Source organism: Pavona decussata, unplaced genomic scaffold (assembly GCF_977016875.1).
Source record: "Pavona decussata unplaced genomic scaffold, jaPavDecu1.1 SCAFFOLD_58, whole genome shotgun sequence".
Classification (NCBI taxonomy): domain Eukaryota; kingdom Metazoa; phylum Cnidaria; class Anthozoa; order Scleractinia; family Agariciidae; genus Pavona; species Pavona decussata.
The window spans coordinates 5,246,583-5,266,627 of NW_028145480.1; the positions used below are offsets into that span (position 1 = coordinate 5,246,583).

Here is a 20,045-nt window from a genome sequence, read left to right on the forward strand (position 1 = left end):
CGCGCGAGATGGGCAGTTGCAGGTTGTATTCTCGCGCGCGTCAAACGTTTCGCTTTTCCACACGCCTTTTCATTTATAACCAGTATACAATGTAATGCTGTTGGAGTAAAAAACACCTGGCATCGGATCACAAGAGTTTACGCCAGCTTAAAGGTATTTTAGTTAACACTACGCATGGGCTTTAATCTTTAGGAAAACACGGTGCACTTCCACGCCTTTAATTAATACTGTTAAATGTCAGGCTTTCTAGAATTTACGGTTATCAACATGCTAACTTTGGTTGGCTATCATGCAAATTGATGACAAGATTACAGACAAAACATTTCAGATCAGCCAGAATTATGCAGTGGAGCAAACAAACTAAGCGAGCAAACAGGAGATGTACAGACAATCCCAGTGGAACAAGGCAAAGTTAGTCAAGTCAGTGACCATCGCCCCCTGATCTCATAAAATTTCTACCAATTTACGGTCTGAAAGCTTAACCTTATAGTTGATTTTATTTGCAACTGCTTTAAAATGGCTATTGTTGGGGAAGATGCACCGTGAACAAAAATCCAAACTTAATAGTCGTTAATTATTTATGATGACCCCTGACGTCACAGATATGAATAATTTACATAGATTACAAGAACAAAATGGCGGACGGGAGGCCCATTCATTCTATTTACCCGGCGTGAACTGTCGCTCTGAGAAAAGAATAACGTGCCCAGACAGTTTCACAGGCGCGTATGTCCACAAGCAGACGCAGCATGATACAATGAAGTCTTGAAAACAAACCAAAAATACAGGAAGACGAAGGATATGGCGGATGTCGAACGGAGTTGTTGTGGCGCGAACAATAACATTGGCGTTGTGCCGCATGGCTTGTCTGGCCCAACCTCACCGATCACGGATGGCGAAGTTTTGATTGAAAGCGAATTTTTGGAGCTGAACAGCCAACTCCACTATTCTAAGACGGTTCATATTTTATTGACGGATGAGTTTGTTTTTGTCAAAGAAACGCGAGATAGGAGGGATTCGGAAGCCCATGTCTTGCAGTACGAGTCCGGGAAAACAGTTACGAAATTTCTTCGCTCCGACGTGACCATTGAAGTCTGTGACGGCTGTCCTTTTACTTTCAAAGCTAAGTGGAGCAACGACACGTTGATTTGGAAAACGTATGAGCTTTGTGGTAAAGAGGACGTATGGCCCAAATGGCTGCGAAGTTTCAACGCGGGAGAACCCCAAGGACTTGAATTGATTCCCTCCACCGCCATCTGCGAAATCAGCGGTGACTCTGATTCTGATGACTACAGTGACGATGATGATGGCGAAGATGTCCAAATTCCAGAGTACATGCCCACGTTACCCCTGTCTGTGGATCGAACTATTTCAACATGGTCAGTGGCAATGTTTAACCCGAGCAAAGTTCGTAGGTTGGCTATTACACAATACCATCGACCAGTTCTTCCGAGTCTTACAAGCTCCAATGCCAGCGACCTCGAGGACATGTTCGATAATTTAAACGCTGGATCGTTACACAGATCAAATTCGCACCCCCGGCTTTCCCTTGCGAAGCCGTTTCGATGTCCTTCGCTGCCAAATGTTGGTGATTTACAAAATGTTCGTGTTGACGCTGATCTGAGGATTCGCGAATTTAGAACTCGGGGTGAAAGTACTGCGGATGATGCATGCCTAAAATTAAGTCCGTCAGCTTTATTTAACCGAGAGGGAGAGAGTCCAGACAAAAATTTAGCCCTTGCAAGCTTACAGCAGAGGGTTGAGAATTTACGAGCACATCCCTCAAATCTTAATTTTGTGAGAAGCGGTAAAGGGGAATTGACCACGCCCAAGCACCATCGTAAACATTCTCTTTGTCTGGCCATGGGTAATGAAGCCAACAGAATACCCATGCCATCAGATTTTAGTACAGGGGCTGCTAGACGAAGCCCTGTGTTACACAATAAACAATACACTGCAAAAGAGAATAGAAAGACGACTAGTAATCATGATACCAGAACACGAGATTCTTCGCTCAGCCCCAAGAAACAGTTGTCAAAGAGGTCAGACTGGTTACCTTCTTCAAAAAGACCTGATTTTGCCCATGGCACTCGGTCCATCTCAGAGGGAGACAACAAGACACCTGCAGCACGGCGCTTGGAGTTCAAAGACGACATGGCTGTCACATTGAGCGAGGGTGACCAGCCGCCACGCAAAGAAAAACTAAGAAGATTCTGGTCAGTATTGTACAAGAAGCGACCAAAGTTGCGGATGCAAGCTGCAGATTCTGATGATTCATTGAAAGAGAATGATGCCAGTGTTAGAAATAACGAAGGGAATTTGTCGAGCGTCCAGGATTCTGATGCTCCAAATGGAGTTGTGGGAGGTACTCGCCGTGGTGGATTTAGTGGTAGTTTTGCAGCATCAAAAGGCTTGTCTTCGACCAGGGAAGAAGTTGTTACATCACCACTTCAAAGTAAGCAAGGTAGGTGGAATGGCGTACAGTTTCAGTGTGATCAATTTCTAAATTCTCATTTGCTACATCCAAGTGTAGCAATGAGAATTAAGGACTTGATGAATGATCATCTCAGTAACAAACTTAATGTTTTGATTTGGAACCAGTTTTCAAGAACCAATATTACTGTTGGTTGCAATTTGCTGCCAAAATCTTTATACCTATTGTAGACTGCAAAGTAGTTTTTCTTTTGAAGGACATGGGGAGAAACAAAAGCATAAACGGGCGAGGCGCAAAGTGAATAAACAGTAGATTCTGATGCTGACCTCACACGCTTGTAGAAATCCCCAGTCTCGCTATTCATTTCTGCTCTCCTCAGAATTGTTGTTCATATCTATGCACATCTGTACAAGAGACCAACATAGAAAATATGGACAGTTTTGAATAGACCAGCAAGGAGAGCACAACTTATTTCAGACTTTTAAAAAATTAGGCGAATTTGCTTTGAATTATTGTTCTAAAAAAGTGGGCATCACGCCTGTTTTAGGCCTTGGTGGACAAAATTAAGGACAAGGTTGAAATTATTATGTTGTATGTGTTTTTTAATTCCAAAAAAATTAAGTTGATTATTTGATTCAGCTTTTATTACTGTTTTTTATTAAAGACAAAAAAAATACAATGTCAGGTGCATGAGTTTTTTACATACATGTACAGTATAATCGTCCAACCTTTTTAACAAACAAGATGCATCTTTGTTGCATATATAACATATTGTATAAATACATGTACATGTAGCTGGGAACAAAATATTTTTCTCTTTTATACATTATAGCTCTAGGTTTTCCAGTGACTTGTAAATTTCCTCGTTTCACTAATTGTCACTGTAATCACAGCTGGTTCGTGAAGACCTAGCTGGTGATTTTGTGTTTCATATGTCAATGACCTTTTCATTTGTATCAGTTTTGAGAGGCTATATAAGTATATGGCAGCCTTAAGAGTCTATAACAGCATGTAAATGTACAAGTTTAGTTTCTGTAACTTTTTATCACATTCATGCCTCTGGGATTCCTAGTATTTAAGTCGTTCCATTTTAAGGGTTTTTTTGAGCGTTAAGCTTTTTCAGTTTTATTTTGTTACATTGTAAATCTACACTACCAGAGGTGTTATATAATGTGAACAGAAAATGAGAGGCAATATACATTATGGTGAGTGTAGGCCATTTACCAGACATAACCCTGTCATACTTTCCAGAGTGAAAACAGAAAAGATTCTTCTTCCTTTTTACCTTTTTTTCTTCAAATTTTCATTTTTTGAGGATTTTTAGAGAAGACATTTTCTTTAGTCAATCCAAAATATCCCACTCAATGAATTGCTCAGTTGATTTTTGTAGTAATATTTTTATTTAATTTAATTATTTGATCCAATGTGTATCTTGTGTCAAAACAATATTTGTGCATGTAATATTTATGTTCTTTGTTTGGTACCAATATCCGTGAGTGAGTCATGCAGTACTTGAAAATATTTTACTTTCCAAGATATTGATATCCAGAAACTGAAAAAATACTCAGAATATTCTTCGACACAGTTCCAAGAGAGCTTCTTCGGAGAACTGTAGCTGCAAGTTTGTGAATGCAGGTTTCTTCCTTTTTTTATTCATTACCTTTGTAACTTTATTAATTTTATATTGAGTCTGTTTTCCTGTTTAACAAGTTTTTACTAACCGTCTTCCCTCAAATAATCACCCGCTGTCAAATAATGACCCCCCTTTTGAAAAACGTTTCTTCCAATATGATTGCCATAAAAACCATTCTATAAAGAACCTCCTCCAATCCTATGAGTTATCACTGATCACGTCCTTTTAACAGGAAGTAGTCAGCCCATACAATTGTGTGAGGAAATATGGTGTTATTTACTCTAAAGGGAAAAAGGCTGCCTTTTTGTCGGCCATACTGACGTGAGGTTACGTGACCCCATCTTGAAATCAAGATAATGTACATGTAGGTTTACTTACACAGTATTTTTTGTTGTTGTTATTATTCTGTTATAGCACTGTTTTAGTTTAAAAACTGAGTAATAACTCTAAAAAAAATGTTTTGGTGAAGGAATTTAAACTTTATGCCTGTGGTTGACTACTTCTGCAAAATCATATTTGCAATTTTAGAGGAGATTTAAGATTGATTGGGTGAGAAATTGTTGAGATGCTTTGGCTCAGTGAATTTTTTGTTCTCACGTATATTTGCATAGGTCCCAGTGTCATGTTCTCCATGAGTTATGCAAATTTGACAGTTGACCAATCACTGGATATAACCCAATTCATGATCTACTGGAATGTCTGATATGTCAGTGGGAATCCCCGACATGTGAATAGCTCACAGAGGGGCTTGGAAGAATGCCAATAATTTTGTTATCCTTTTGTTTACATAAAGGTCAAGCATAGTTTGCCCTATATTCAGAAAAACAGGCAGTAGTAAAATGAGATTTTCCAAGTCTAGAAGCTCAAACAGTATTTGAAGATTACTGAAAATGGTGGTATGAATTTAGAGTTCTCTTTTTTAGAATTTATCTCATTTTACCCTGTGGTCATTTTGAAATGGAGAACAGTGTTAATGTTGTAGTCAAGGATGTACTTTGTCGGGTGTTAATTGACGTGATATCTCAGTTTCCATGAAACTGACACTAAACTGCTTTACATTTAAAGGATTCCACTGGCATTAGGTCATGACATGTACACTATGTTCACATAAATTCAATCAATTCATCTGTCAGGCTTCAATTTGCACCAAATGAGAATCAACACAGACCGTTCTTTGGTTTAATCCAAAAGATATTTTTCGGTTTCAGTCTTCACGATAAGAACTTGTTTGTCTGATGTTTGAACGTGATCACCTTAGCTCCTTCGTTGTCAAAATCAAAGCTTTAGATGGTCTCAACATGTGGTCGAGTTCCAAGAAGACATACGTCCTTAATCGGTCCTGTATGGACCTTTTCAATTCTCCACCAAAAGATGAAGAATATCCATTCAGTTTCTCCATCCCTGTCACTTATTTCAACTTTCTGGATAGCGATAAAGGTGAGAAATTTCACTCTATCCTCTGCGTAATGTTTACATTCTAGCAGAACTGCAGTGACACTGTTTACAAATGTTTCTTGACAAAGACAGCTTGATTCCTTGACATTGTGCCAAGTTAGAAAACTTGAATGACATATTTTGTATAATGTTTCTTAAATATCACAGAAATCTTTAATGTTCTTAATTCGCTTTGCACTTTCTGTATTTGAAAAAAGGTTTTTACACGTGCATGTCTCATATTTGCAATTTACAACTGTGGAATTTCTGTCCTGAGGTTGTTTGAGACATACATGTAACAGCTCGATTTGTTCTTATCTAACTTGACATTTTTATCCATTAAGTTCAGTATACAATTACAGTTTACTTTTCCATTTATGACTGCAGCGTGGCACTTTTTTCAAGACTACCTTTTATATATAGCGGCAGTGCATTTACAGATCTAGCCCTACAGCAGAAATAATCTATGTATTTAAATTATGTGCTTGTTTTTAAAATAAGCTTTTCTTATCTTTAAGTTAAATCAGTAGTCAGTGTTTTGTTCCATTTTCGTATTAGCTTTCCGTCCGGTCTGCAACAGCTTTTTACTCCAGGCTCTTGTTGTTTACAGAGGGAACAACTGTGTCCTCTGAATAAATTACTATCCAGCTGCTAAAATGTATTAGTTGAAGTGCATTTTAACAGCTGGGTATTAACTTATTCAGTGGATGAATCTTGCCCACTGGCTGAAATTTTTTGGTCAGTGTTTTTATTTTTATTGTAATTATTTTGTTGTCACAAGGTTATTGATTCAGGCTGAGATGCCTCGCTCTGATAGATAAACTATTTTTCTCACTGCTGTCCAGTCCGCTGCAGATAAATGTTTTAATTGGGTTTCCACAGTAAAGAAAAAGTCCGGGATAAACTGATTTTTTTTTAAGGTTAGGGAAAAGTCATGGAAATATTCTAAATTTTACCTCAAAGTCATTAAAAAAAATTAATTTTTGGCGAATCACCAGGTTTGTGACAGGGTTTCCTTGTTGGCAAAGGAAATGTCTAAAAAATAGTAAGGAAGGAAGTGATTTCTGTAGTTTCATCGCCAGCTTGGACAGTCAGTGAAAAGTCGGGGAATTGTCAGGGAAATATTCTAAATTTTACCTCAAAGTCATTAAAAAAAATTTAATTTTTGGTGAATAACCAGGTTTGTGACAGGGTTTCCTTGTTGGCAAAGGAAATGTCTAAAAAATATTAAGGAAGGAAGTGATTACTGTAGTTTCATCGCTGGCTTGGACGGTCAGTGAAAAGTCGGGGAATTGTTACATGTATTACAGTTTATTGTGACAACCCTGTCTGAGTAAAATCATCTGAAGGAAAGGATTTATTTTTCACTACATGTACTGAAACTGTACTAAAGCAATTGAAAGACAAAATATTTATTTTGGGGTAGGGTGGGGTTGATGGGGAGGGGGGGGGGTAAGAATCTCACCAATCTTAGGAGAAAAATATGTCACTTACTAGGAGAGTGGGGAGATCCTGTTGAACCTGGGAATCGTGGGAGGTCTGAAACGTTTATATTCAATTCTGCCCAGTAGCCAAAATAATGCTCTTTGTGGAGCTACATGTTGATAGGGAAACGGTCAAAACTACTGCACTTGGAAAGGACACATTGTTTAGCAATGAGATGATGGTACATGTATCTTTATGTAACCCATTCCCCAGTCTGAAGGATGGTTTCTTGTTTGTGTTTCTTGTTCGTGGGATGTCACTCCAAAAAAAGTAAAAGCAAAAAAAAAAATATTCAAACCTTCCAGTGTTGTTTTGCTAAAGCTGCAAGCTTCTTGCAAACAGAATATTTATTTCTCATATTCAGTCTCAACAAGGAGCTCATGGTGATTCAGTTTTGAGGCCAACAACTTTTGTTCACATGGTTCATCAGATAGGTGGGGTCTTGTTTACCCTCCCCCGCTCCCCCCCTCCAATGCCCTTTGCACCCCTAACCTAGGTGGGTCATTATTCAATATTGAGTACACTTTATGTGGGTTACATAACAGAGTTAACAGTAGTCAGTTGTAACAAGATGGTACGCATCCAGCAAGTGCACATGGCATGGCAGTACTTGCTAATGTACTGTATACCCCTATTGCTTGTTAGTGATGTCCTTCAGGTGCAACAGATTACTATAGCATTCAACTGACAATACTGCAAATGATATAGTCGTGTGTAGATGTGTCCTGATCAACTGTTTCAAGTTTTTTTCTTGTTTCATAATTTTCAGATTCATCATGTGGTGACCTCACTCCAGTAGGGAAGTCCAGTTTCTCTTACAGTGGTAAGTCAGATTTTTATTTCTAGTGAGTAATTTTCATTTTATTAAGATTAAAGTTAATTGCAGCCCATAGGCTAAATTATATCATAAGTATTGCTAAAAGCTAAGTTACTTTTTATGATAAAAAGGTTTTGACATTCATCCTGTGGCCTGAATTATAAATATTTTATTGTTGATGTAAATTAGAGATCTGGGAATCACCTCATTTTCCACAGGAACTGGAGAGGGGGTGGGGGGGGCAGTTATCAGAATTGTGGGCGTGGTCAAAAATACTACAAAATATACCTCATTCAAGCTATAAAGCAAAACCTAGTCCAGATCAAAATTATTAAAGTAAATTCCCTCATGGATTTTTGATGAGATTTTTTGGGCCCTACAGTACCCTGTATGTAGCTCCTGGTACCATTAATTATGCATAGAAGATTGTTTTAAGTTTTGACTATGTGAACAAAATCCTAAAGTGTGGCCATTCAAATGAAAGCTACTGAGCAGTACTTTCCTCTGGTGCTGTTTTTATGCTGTAGAAGGTGGTTCTAAGTTTTCAGTCTGTGGATAAAATCCTAAAGTATGACCACTCAAATGAAAGCTACTGAGCAGTACTTTACTGTGATGCTGTTTATTTTGCTGTACAAGGTGGTTCTAACTTGTGAGTCTGTGGATGAAATCCTAAACTGTGGCCACTCAAATGAAAGCTACTGAGCAGTACTTTCCTGTGGTGCTGTTTATTATGCTGTACATGGTGGTTCTAACTTGTGAGTCTGTGGATGAAATCCTAAATTGTGACCATTCAAATAAAAGCTACTGAGCAGTTCTTTCCTGTGGTGCTGTTTGATATTTTGTACAAGGTGATTCTAACTTTTGAATCTGTGGATGAAATTCAGATGACACTAATGAAAGCTGCTGTATACTTTTGTATTCTCTTTTTATGATATTCTTCAAAACGACCTTGGCATTTTTTGTTTTGTTATTGTTTTTAGCTTTTAGGCTCATTGTTCTTTATACCTTTAGGTATAATGGGCGTTTTAATGTTAGTAATTATTCAAATTAATGCATACAAACTCATCTAACACATCGATATAACCTTCTGGCAAGTACTAATGCATTGATGCATCCTTTCACATGAAAGCTCATTATTTTCTGTTTCCTGTTCATACCGAAAGATAGAACTTTAGTTATAAGAACGTGGAAAATATATTTTGACGCTGTGTCTTTGCTGGACATAGCGATAGTCGAAAAACAATCATATTTTACGTGACTTCACTCGTTGCTGTTTTGTCGTGTTTTGTCAACGGCATTGTCGCTCGGCTCGGCTTCTTGTCTGCTTTTGTCACGTACACGTAATTTGTGAAAAAAATCCTTTTCTTTATTCATAAAATGACGTCCTTCTGCGAGATTTCGATAAAAAGGATTAGCGCTTCAGTATTGTTCGCTAAGCTATGCTGACGTTGTTTGCTATTGAAATATAAACCATTCTCCGTTTGTTTTCGTGACCAGGGAAACTTCAAGATAATTCCATCCGGATTACAGAATTCATATTGATTGTTAAAATTCTAATTCAATTTCCACCCAACTTACCGAGCCGCGTTTGTTTAGCTCGCCGAAACTTGCTCTCCAAGTGAATTGCGGTTTTTTTGTTGGAAAATAGCTTAACCAAATCTCATTGTCAAAAGATGGCGCCATTCTGCACACTCAGAGTAAGTAGCTATCAATGTCTTTAAATTGGTCCTTGCATTTTTTTTTTCGAAGCGCGACATGCATTGACTTCGCCTTATTCAACTGAGATAAATCTCGCTCAAAATTTTGAGGTTTCTAATCTTCTGAATCTAAAACAAAAAAAAAACAGTTAGACAGTTCGCTACAGGAACCAGACGGATAATTATTATTATTGACATGAAAAGCTGGAACTTTACCAATGTAGCTCGCATTGCTTTTTTTTGTTAGTGAGTGACGCACATAGCATGCAGTATTATTCACAGACGCAAAGTTATTAAAGGCCGCCTTTTACAGCAATGCACTGCTTAGTACCCACATTTGAAGTTTTTATTGGTATGTATATCAAGACGTTGGGGTAGACCCATCTTTTGCAACATACTCAAAAGTATCTCAGGAAAGTGCTGCTCAGTAGCTTTCATTTGAATGGTCACACTTTAGGATTTCATGCAAAGACTCAAAAGTTAGAACCACTTTGTACAGCATAGAAAACAGTACCACGGGAACTTACTGCTCAATAGCTTTCATTTGAATGGTCCCAGGTTGAAATTCATCCACAGACTCAATAGTTGAAACAACACATGACTGAAAAAACTGACTCTAGAAAAGGGGTGTTTTTGTAAGAGCGATCAAGGATGCGACTGGATCGTTCCAAATGGCAGATGTTCAGTTTTAAAATTTAGTAGTTTTTAATGTAGGGTTATCCTTTGAACTTCCCTGTGGTTACGACTTATAAAACCCACAATAGTCGTCTAGACTGAAGTATGGTACCGCAATATCGGAGGCCCTTGAGAAGAATTAACCGGGCCTTTTGTGGGTTCGTGTTTATAAGCTTGCCAGTGATACCGACATGGACATACTTGTCAGAGTTGAGCCAAGTGCATTTTAGGCCAATTAATGCGTGTCAGTCGTGCCCGATGTTATCAGCCCTACAAGACTGGCAAAACCACGCAAATCACAAAGTGATACAGTGTGCTTTGCAAGGTGAAGGTCTTTAAAGCTGAACTGAGTGGAGATTCGATTCTTATTTGTAACTTGAATTGTATTTGACGGGATTAAAATGCGCCTGATAATTTAAAAGAACAAAAACATATGTTTGCATTAATGCAAGTGGAAGTTTTACATCCGCTCCATAACCTATTGCGAAAGCTTGCACAAATTAGGTCTAATTAATCCAAAAAGTTAACATTTTTGGTTGAAATAGTTCATGTAACCTTGGGTTGACATTGAAAGCAATTTTTTCCCTTTCCCGGTTCAATCATCAAACTTCCACGTTGTCGAGTTCATCAGAAGTTCGACAAAAGTTCAACTGTTTAATCAGACATCGAATGTAATTTTATTTTGTGCGAATAGGACCTTCGCTAAGACGCCATTTTGAATACTGTGGCATGAAAGGCAATACTCATACAATAGTATAATATAGTATACGTTTGAATGGTACTTTTAGATAATTTCGGACTTGAGGCACAGTCGTAAGTGGTACACACGTCGAGCTTCTACTATACCGTGTCGAACGTAATTGAATTAAATTTCAGAAGACAGAAGGGCGACATTTAAAACGAGCCTAAATTACCTTTAAATGTACATGAATATTTAGCTCAACTGTCTTGCAAAATTTTCGCGAAAATCAATGACATATACATAGATTTTGCTCAAGGAGTCACCATTCTATTCGCGTCAGCGCCTGCAAAATCAGAAAGCCACACTTCATATTTTAACTGAAGCAATTTTGTTTTCTATTTTCTAGGAAGCATGAGAAAGAAAAAACTCGTCAAGAAAATTCTGTCGCCAATCTTCAAATCCACCTCTCAAGAGGAAGAAATGACCAACCAGGTCACAAGTCCAGCAGGCGAAGTTTCCCCAAGTTCTGAAGTTGGAGACGGCTATCTCCCAGACCTCTCTCCCCGTCTGGTTGATATCGACGCCTCGTTGTTTGCGCGGGAAATCACTCTTATTGACAAAGAGCTGTTCATCAGGATTCCTTGGCCGGAGCTGGCAAACTGTGGGTGGATGACAAAAGACAAGGTAAGGTGTTAGTGCGGTATTCTATATAGTGTCAAAAGTAATGGCGTTTGTCTTGGTTTTCCTTCACTGCGCTATATGATTGGTTAGCGGATTGGTTATTCTCGTCACCAGTCTATATTACAATGTATTTATACTGGAAGGAGAAAGTTGATATCGATCTTAACCCTTCGTCTCCTTATTTCAGTACGTTACCTCGCCAAACGTGATGGCCATGGTGGAGTTTTTCAACCGCGTTGCACTTTTGGCGGCGTCTGAAATTTTATCTCAGGACACACCGAGCGGACGGGCGCGCGCGATCTCAAAAGTTATACAGGTAAGCTCTCTGCAGTCACGGTAATGAAAAGCTACTTTTTTAAAAATTTAAGCTATTGAAATAACTGAATAGCTGTTGCAAGGTATATTCCAGAAATTGGCCAATGAGGGCCTAGTGGGTTCCCTTCTGTAATTTTAGGGGGCCTTTTCCAAGAAAGGAGGCTTCAAAAGAATATATATATTCAGAAGCAACTCAAGAAAGTGCAGAATACGAACACAAAAACAAATGAAGGAGAAAAAGGCAATTAGACAGTAAGGGGCTGTAAATTTCGAAGTATAGAGCGACGGTCCTATCAATCTTATCGCCAGTGATGTTTTCGAATACTTTGTTTCAGAAAATAAGGACTTATCCTTGGGCACAATTTTGTGCGCCCATTTGACGCGCCAACGTAAATTTTATGCGGAATTTTTTTTTCGAATTGCGGAAGTCCCACAAACCTGCGCCCTAAAATAGTAAACCCTGCTCTTGCGTTAACTTTCTTTTCTGTCTAACTTTATTCTTAGGAAAAGTACTCTCAAGGCTAATTTGCACGTACTGATATATCGACCTTATTAGCAGGTTCACTCGCATGGGCCAATTTACGCCACAATTTGTCGTCCAGGGTGAAAATCAGCCTCATTCAAAGAAATCTGACGTACTGCCACGGGTTGTTATAAATCGGCCAAATTTCGCTCACTCATTTTTTCGACATTTGGGCCAAATTGTACGTGTAAATTGGCCTAAAGGGCCGTAGTCAGCACACCTTTGTTTTTGTTTATATGCGAGAGTTTGGCTATTATATTTTATTCGGAGCAAGTCGAAATGAAGGAAATCACTGTGAAACTACTAAAGATAATGGAAAATACTTTCAGGAACACAACTTACAGTTAATAAGATTTCGCTTCAACATGCAATATCAATAATTTCGATGGCATCGAAAATGGCGGAGGCTGACTAGGGTCCTTTAAGTGGAAAGGGTAGTTCGCGTTAAAATACGCTGATTTGTTCTCAACCTTGTTGTTTCCAGATTGCTGATAAATGCCACATCTTAGGAAACTTCAATTCTCTCAAGGCCCTTTTGGCTGGTCTCCAGTCCACTCCGGTCTACCGACTGAAAGAGACCTGGAAAGAAGTGCCCTCGAAAAGGAAAAAGTAAGCTGTGTCTATTGTTTTCCCAGGGAGTGGGGGACAGGCCCTGCATTTGAGCTATCCTTCAGTGGGGTCTCTTGGTACTACCTTTCAGGCTGTGGTAGTGCTCATGTGCTGTGACTCTGCCCTCTGCTTAGTTTTCTCTTAGGAGAGGTATTCGCTCATGGGAAGCTTGTAAATGACTGCACGGCTAAGTCTCTTCTTTGGAGCGGTGTCTGCTTACTTAAGTTGTCGGTAGCGAAGTTTGAATGTAACTTGTGACGGAACAGGCGTTATCCTTACACTGCTAAACAGTCGTTTTTTCCGCTCTTAACATTCACGGAGGGAGAGGCGAATCTTCGAAATCGTCAAGTCTCGCGCGCGAGCCTCACTCACCCCTACATGTAGGTTCTCCCCAGTCTCATTTTCCATTTCCTTGCTCGTTTCCAAACTTTTCGTTCTTAGACCGCACGAATTCGTAGAACATACCAACGAAAAAATAAACGGCTACGATATCCTGACGATCCTTTTCTTCCTCTTGATGTAGCACCCGCGCGAAGCACGCGTGGAATGAGTTGTCCGTGGCAGTTGAGGATCTCTAAGTTCGGACCGCTACCTGGATAGTTATATGTTGTGATGTATGGTGGCTTTTATTTTTCTGTAATTGTCCATCTGTAAATAGCGGAGCAGTTCTCTGGAACAGCCTGCCCTGTGATGTGAGAGAAGCTAAATCTCTAAGTCAATGTAAAAGATTAGTTAATGTTCATTTTTAATGTTAGAGTACTAGTATACACGGCATTCATGAAAAACAGGTTTTAGTTAGATTAGTTGTAGTTAGGTTTTGAATTTTGTTTAGGATAGTTAGGTTATTTCTAATTTTTATACTCCTGTTGAATTTTACCGTGTTTAAATAAAGATTTATTCATTCATTATTCATTCGTGATTGTCAACAAAACGTTTGCATTCTCTTTTCGCAGGAAGTTTCGCGACTTGTCCATCCTCATGGGAGAAAGTGATAACTTCTCGTTGTACCGTGCAGAGTTGTCCAACTGTCTAGAGAGTGGACCTTGTTTACCGTTTCTTGGTAATTTTCTGACCGAAATCGCGCAGACACATACTTACCTGGCTTGCAAACGAACAAAGAGTCTAAAGGAAGGAAATCAATCCCTGCTAACACGGAGGAACAATGACAAAATCGACCGAACAGACGGAGTGGCCATGAATGGGGGAACTCCGAATCGCAATGGAATTACTACGCACAGTGGAAGAACTGAGACTGACGGGGAAACATCCCCGCGTGAAAGAGAAAATGTCACGAAGGAAGCAAACGACAAGCGTAACGCCAAAGTCAAGCGTACGCCGTCACGGAGTAAGTTGTTCAGATTTTCCAATCGCCAGAGTATAAATGACAGTGGCGTCATGTTAAATCGCAGTAGGACCAGTAGTGCTGAAGTTTTGGACATACCCGACGGAAACTTACGGAAAGGACTTAATTCAAGTTCTGATTCTGTTATCACGAGCACAAGTTCACTCAACGAAAGTTCGAGCCCACGAAACGCGAACAGTGGTAATTCCAACTCGCGCACGCCTAGTAGGCCTCCGCTGTTGAGGAGGCTTTCGGAGACGTCAACAAATCAAAACGGGTCACCATTTTCGCTCAAGACGCCAAAACGGCGACTGTCGGAGACGAAGACGAGCGAAACACGTCGCTCGTTTCTCAAAGGACTTGTCCGGAGGACGCCGAGCAGTCAGTCGGTCAAAGAGGGCCGAGTATCGCGAGGATCGTCTTCGGAAAAGCTCACGGCGAGTCTGTGTACTCTTCCCGTGAGTGAGAACTCGAACCATCGGAAATCGTTCGAGGAGAGACTAGCCAAGTCTCAGAGCAGCCCGTCAGTCAAGGAGGATGGCATTGATGGGAGGCTGTCCCCGGAGCTCACCCCAGGCCCTCTCGACAGATTGCCTAATGTGGAGGTTAAGCGTTCGTCCAGTCATAACTCGTTGGTGGAGGATTCGCCAAGTGGCAGCAGTCACGAATTACAGTCAGGTGAGTGTACAAATTATAATGCTCGATAATTTTGCCGTCGGAGAACACAATGGGAGGGAACTTAAGCAACGACACTGGTAGCCACAGCGATAACGCGATACAAGTTAAAACAATAGGTTTAATGAGCAGACACAGATCGCTCTAACGTGCGTTATTTATTTTGATGCTTTGTTGTGCTCTATGAAACATCTTGAAACCATCAAATTCAAGTTAGGAGTTTTGTGGAGAATGTGAGCACACGCTTAGGGTTTTCATTTGAGGCCAGAGACTGGACGAAAAGTCGGGTTACTTGCTATATGATTCAAGTATGAAGTGGTCAAAGGCATGTATAACAAACAAAATAATTTTATTTGATTTGACAATCAATCATTCAATCAATCAATCAATCAATCAATTAATCAATCAATCAATCAATCAATCAATCGTGTTTCTCATGATTATTACTTTAACGTATTTACAGGGACAGAGAGGCAGTTGTGGGCGTACCAGATCGCTTCCATCCAGTACGACTTTGTGAGCCGTCCTTTCGTGCGACACTTCCTCCTAAACGCCTCGTTCAACTCGGAAGAAGACAATTACAGACTTTCGCTGAAACGAGAGACTCCGACCAAGAAAACTAGCAGCTGACTTACAGGAACTGCAGGCTCGCGAGAGCGTCGCCATAGCAACTAAGATATTATAGTCTTCTTTCTTTCTTTACAATTTTCGTTCTTAGATAGATTCCTAACATTCTTCTTCCTCGCCGTGACAAAGTCTTCATCCGTTCCCAATTTTCTTCGGACAATGGGGGCAAGTTTGTCTTTGCGTAATTCCGTACTAGAGGACACGAAAGTTACCCAAATGCTACCTTGTGGGATGAAGTCGTTGCGAGGTTTTGTCCTTTGCATAGTGCATCTCTCACACGGTCCGTAGAAACAAGTTCCCTCTGGATAAATCTTCTAGTAAAAATCCCTCTCTTCCTCTAAATTGAAATTGGTGAATTTGGTCACTTTCCAAGTTGCCATTTTTGAGCCTTGCCTAACAATAAGAAAATCAAGGCAACTTGCTCGTCAAGTGCAGTTACTTTGGAAAAGCAGTCATTTATTTGTTGCATCTTTTTATTTATTGCTTGAAGATAAGCTTTCACTTCTTTCCTTACAAGTCGTTAGAGTCATACTGCTTTGAGATGTTATCACTTTATAGTTGCTCGAGTTTTATCAACCGTAAATTATTTTTACCTCAATCGCAAACGTACAGCATCGACAATTTAGCGAGTAAACGTTCGCGCGTAATTTCATTCCATCCTGTCGTTCGCTTTCCTCCATGTTTTCTTCGTCAATTTGACAACACAGTGACAACGCAGAATTCAAATCATACAAAACGCAACATTCCCACGTCCGTTCGGATCAATAGAGTACACAGTTATTTTATGCATCGAATATAGAAAATATTTTATTTTAATTGGATGGTATTGGATGTTATTTTTACATTGAATCGGACGCAAACTTTCTCTGTAGTTTTAGAAATTATTTATCGAGCCTTGTAATTGTCTCTTACCTCTATCTGATAAACTATATATTATATTCTTAGAAATTGTAAGTATGTGATTAAATCAGAGATTATCCAAAATATTATTGTTCAAAACAATAGCAAAAATAAAACCAGCCTTGATGGCGTCAACTTGAAACTCTTTAGTTGCATTCTTATCGTCGTGATCTGTAAACTCTAAAGTCAAGAGTCACGTTCTGTCGGAGTACCATTCACATAGTAACAGGTCAAAACGCCTTCCCCCCACCCCTTACATTCAAGTATACTATAAAGTGTTTATAGTGGGAATATTTTGTTTTTGTGGAAAGAATTTGAATGGAACAAAAATTGTGCAGAAATTATTGACTTTGATCTTGTGTTTTTCAATAACTGAGGGTTAGTTAAAATGGCCACAATCTAAAATAACAAAGAAGTGTGTACTTACCATGCAGGGGCCAGTTAAGTTAAGGTGTATTGTTCTTTACAATAGAAAGCCTATAGACTATTATTCAGAAGCAATACTAAGAATACATATTAAAGTGTATATAACAATTTTTATTTTATTTCAGCTTGATCAAATCTTCATGTTGTTCTCGTATGAAAATCGAAAAAATTTCCTTATCAATTTTTCTTCTCCGGGTAACAGCGTCAAATTTCACTTCCGGTTGGGTAAAATACCGCGCAAGACGGGAGACTGGGAATAGTAGGATTTTGACGTTATACAGAAACGCTAAGTCTCGCGGTTTCTATTCCTCAATCTGTCCCCGTAATCTATGCGAAATTACGAGAACTTTGTGCCGCTTATGACGTCATTCCTTGTCTGTGGTCTGTGCGACAATCGCAAAAAAACCTCGTCTAGACCAATCAAAGCGCGAGGTTACTTTGTTCGAAAAAACTTGTGAACCAAGATCGAGATTTACGCGTGAATCGTGAATTTCAGGTTTAGAGCATAAATAGAAAGAAGTTTACAAACAATACTCATAAAATAACCTTCATTTCTGTAAAAATTATTTCTGGAGTAGTGATCGATCTCGTCCATTCCCACATTTCTCATTTTACGTCTCACAACCCGGTTGAAGTCACTTGCAACGATTATTCTCAGAATTTTCACCGATGTTTTTGTTCGCGACGGACCAAAGGTAGGCTCAACCGTACCCGAGTGAGCGGCAGAAATCGAGCCTACACAAAACGAAACTTTGTTGGTCACTAGTCACACTGGGACGAGAAGAGTCTTCGTTGGTGTCGTGTAGTAAGACAAATGGAAAATTCTTCTTTTCTAGTAGAAAATAAAGATTATAGGAGTTTATTTGACACCTTAATATTTTATAAATTCAGCTATGGTTTACCCTTTCATGTTCTTCTCAATTGGACTTATTTCGTTGTATATGTGTGACAGCATTATTCGGCTTTCTTTTGTTACTTAAATCATCACCTTAACGAAATATTGCAAACTTCTTCTCCATATTAATAATTGCAGTTCTGCCCTGTGCAGAGCCACCCGCTCCTCGGGGAAAAAAGATCCACTACATTGCACAGGCTAGGCTCGATTTCCGCTGCTCCCTCGGGACCGGCTTTTCTCCCCGAGTGAGGGTGAGCGTGGGCTCATTTCCCGAGCAGCGGCTGGAAATCGAGCCTATGCAGGATACAGTTGGCCAAGTGTCGAGACTTGTACTCTGCATGGAAATATAGGACAAAATGCGGACAAAAAAAAATGCGAATTGAAAAATCTTAATTTCGAGTATTACTGGACAAGGGTGAATAAAGACTGGAATAGTAGGGATTATTTTCCTTTTAACCACTTAAGCTCCTTGTTTGAATACGGTTTATCATTTCCGCAAACCCGAGTATGGGAAAACACAATCTCGTACCCAGAGTCCTCAGGCTTTTTGGTCAGCGGGGCGGCGCCAGGAGAGACTCTGGGATAATGGAAAAATATCATTTTTTTGATTGGTCGTCTGCATAACAATGGAAGACCGACAGGAAGTCCGTTGGTCATTTGCGGAAGTTAACCAAACCGGAAACCCCCCTACCAACTTTCCTTGTTTTGGAGGGAGATTTGAAATGCCAAACTCGGAGTTTTGTAATTTTTATGTGTGTGTCACGGTTATTTTATTTTATTTTTTTCACACCAAAAATTAGAAACACTCCAATTCAAAGACAGGTTTTGAATTATGTCAGTGAAACAATTTCTAGCCGGCTAAACATCAGCCGTTTTATCGTAGGAAGTTTGCCACTACTGTCATACGACGGTAAATCACGGCAAAATGCAAACAGCTTAAACTGATTACTGTTGCTGTTATGAAAAATTATTTTCGGAAAAATATCATTGGTCAGTTTGGGAGAAAAAGCGGTAGGAGAACGAATTGGTGAAGCCGTTCGCAAGTATGGAAACATTAAACGTAATAGAGAGGACATTGGTGTCGTCAACGTTGTGAATAATTCGAACATGTTATTTACTAGTGAAGGTTATCATGGAAAAATAGAGAAGTTCTTTAACATCTATAAATTTTGTTGTGGATAAAAATTTGGAGATGACTGATCTGTTGTGGAGTGGAGTCCATCTCAGGTTTCCGTTTCGATTAATTCCCTTTCGGTTTTGCCACAAGGGAAACGCTGAAGACATCTTCACGATGATCAAACGCCGCACACGAGAGCAAAAGTTTCACTTTTTTCAGTCACGGCCCATTGGCCAGTTTGCCATTTCAGGCGGAGGTAATGGTGTGTTGAACATTTTTCTTAAATTTTGAGAGATTTTGTTTTGAGAAATTTTGTCAGATTTTTTTCTCACTGTTCCATATTCCATGCAAAATAAGAACAATTAATTATTTGTCCTAAAAAGTGTATAAGGCCGTGGTTTTAGGTTACCTTCAGATGAAGTTTAATCTCAAATGTAATAGTACATACAGATTTGAAGTTTACTTTTACGGTATATAGGGGCAGTTGAGAATAAAGACTTGTTGCCTGTTACTCACAACCATCTTCTCTGCAAGAAAGTCAACACACTGTGACAGTGAAGAGTCACCCAACTTGACCAGTCAAAAAACATGTGTAGATAAATATACTGAAGCCTAAAGCTGGACTTCGAAATGCAGAAGTACCTTAAAATCTTTACATTTATTTATTTCCCACACGTACACAGACAAACAAATAAAAGAAAAAAAAACTCAAGTAGTGGAGAGGATCAGGCTCAATAAAAGATACCATGAGGCTTATGAATATTAAGCCTCCCCAATCTTAAAACTGATATACAAAAGTTATTACATAATATATTGCTTGGAGTTTTTTTATAACTAAACAAATAATGTACACTGAGTTTAAAATAAAGATGGCAAAAATTTGAAGGTAATGATAGTTTAATTGTACTCTGTTAATGTACTGACATTAATATGTAAGTAAAAACAATCTAACTTTTTTAAAATATTATTTTTCCCTTCATCTGACAAAACATACAAATACTCCATATTTGAAGAAGTATGAGACAAGGAAACTGTGGGTTCCCTTGTAGACAAGTGTGCAATCATGCCTAAAGTACCA

General features: G+C 39.1%; 1 protein-coding gene across 1 annotated transcript; it reads left to right on the top strand.

Annotated features, from left to right (window-relative positions):
• Nucleotides 1-624: 624 nt before the first annotated feature.
• Nucleotides 625-16,674, top strand: LOC146479851 (uncharacterized). Its single transcript, XM_085110667.1, has 7 exons — nucleotides 625-2,464; nucleotides 7,756-7,809; nucleotides 11,264-11,541; nucleotides 11,726-11,854; nucleotides 12,861-12,985; nucleotides 13,939-15,005; nucleotides 15,466-16,674. The coding sequence occupies exons 1-7, from the start codon at nucleotides 802-804 to the stop codon at nucleotides 15,630-15,632; spliced, it is 3,483 nt and encodes a 1,160-aa protein (XP_084966793.1). The 5' UTR covers nucleotides 625-801; the 3' UTR covers nucleotides 15,633-16,674.
• The last annotated feature ends 3,371 nt before the right edge of the window (nucleotides 16,675-20,045 follow it).

What these genes read in the sequence shown, in the direction of transcription:
- LOC146479851 (XM_085110667.1), top strand. Translation starts at nt 802, where the DNA reads ATGGCGGATGTCGAACGGAGTTGTTGTGGCGCGAACAATAACATTGGC. An exon ending in GTGCCCTCGAAAAGGAAAAA is followed by an intron (nt 12,986 to 13,938) that starts GTAAGCTGTGTC and finishes CTCTTTTCGCAG; the next exon opens with GAAGTTTCGCGACTTGTCCA. An exon ending in CAGTCACGAATTACAGTCAG is followed by an intron (nt 15,006 to 15,465) that starts GTGAGTGTACAA and finishes ACGTATTTACAG; the next exon opens with GGACAGAGAGGCAGTTGTGG.